General features: G+C 77.9%; 1 protein-coding gene across 1 annotated transcript in view; it reads right to left on the minus strand.

Moving 5' to 3' along the window:
• AURANDRAFT_68689 (hypothetical protein) overlaps positions 1 to 1164 on the minus strand; it is a gene marked incomplete at both ends in the record, with an annotated part of 8905 nt that extends 7741 nt beyond the window's left edge. Inside the window, one exon of the mRNA XM_009044404.1 lies at positions 17 to 1164. Within this exon, the coding sequence (XP_009042652.1) occupies positions 17 to 1164 (1148 nt within the window). The remainder of the gene's footprint in view (positions 1 to 16) is intronic.

Raw genomic sequence — 1164 nt, forward strand, 5'->3', positions numbered from 1 at the left:
GCGGCAGCGCCGCGACCTCGAGGCAGGACCGCGGCGCGCCGTCCGGGGCCGGCGCCGCGCCCGCTCTTCCCGCCGCGGCGATCGCGGCGTCGCGGTCGCGGACGGCGTCGACGATGGCTTCGTCGTAGACGACGAGGGCCTCGTCGCCGTCGTAGTCCCCGCCGGACATGCGCTCGGCCTCGGAGCCCGAGACGTCCGCGCGCGCCGCCGCGAGCACGAGGACGCCGTCGAGGTGCTGGAGCCGCGGCGCGGCGCCGACGCAGCGCAGGACCCGCACGCAGGCCGAGAAGTAGGACGGGTCCCGCATCACCAGGACGTAGCCCTCCCGGGGCACGCCGTCGACGGACAGGTAGCACTCGCCGTCGCCGAGGACGCCCGCGCGGTCGGGCACGAGCCGCGCGCGCAGCGAGTCGTCGAGGAAGAGGCGGAACGCGGGCTTTTTGGCGCCCCCGGAGACGCGGCCGCAGGCGGCCCGCAGGTCGCGCTCGAGGACCCGGACGCCGAGCTCCTGGCGCATGGGCTCGCGCGGGTCGACGCCCGCGCGGATCATGGCCCCGAGCCGCTCCTCGTCGCCGAGCGGCGCGGCGCCCGCCGGGGCCCCGGCCGCGCGCGCGGCGGCGCAGGCGCGCTCGTACTGGCGCACGAGCTTCCGATCGAGCCGCGCCGTCGCCGAGGCCTCGCCGTCGCCGCCGCGCGCGGCCCCGGAGACGGCCGCCGCGCGCGCCTCGACGAAGCCGCGCTGGCGCTCGCGGAGGAGCTCGACGGGCACGCCCCGCGCGACGACGTTGCGCAGGTTGGCGGCGCTCAGGGCCTGCGGGCCCGGGCGGATCTCGGCGAAGTGGCAGACGTCGACGACGCGCCAGGCGGCGTCGCCGGCCTGGTCCGCGTCGAACTTGAGGTTGCCGACCGGGATCTTGACGCCCGCGATCGTCGGGTCGACGACGAGCATGCCCTTGAAGGGCACGATGCGGACCTGGGCCGCGCAGGGCACGTCCGCCCCGGGCCGCACGGCGCGGGCGATGCGGCGCATGACGAGCGGGCCGCAGTACGCGACGCCGTCGTCGACGTGCGACCCGCGGCGGACGAGGTCGTCGACGACGGCGATCTCCGCCGGCCCGAGCACGAGGGCGTGGTGCGTGTCCGAGCAGGACAGCTGATGCGCTG

The sequence above is a fragment of the Aureococcus anophagefferens genome (assembly GCF_000186865.1).
Source record: "Aureococcus anophagefferens unplaced genomic scaffold AURANscaffold_299, whole genome shotgun sequence".
Lineage (NCBI taxonomy): Eukaryota > Pelagophyceae > Pelagomonadales > Pelagomonadaceae > Aureococcus > Aureococcus anophagefferens.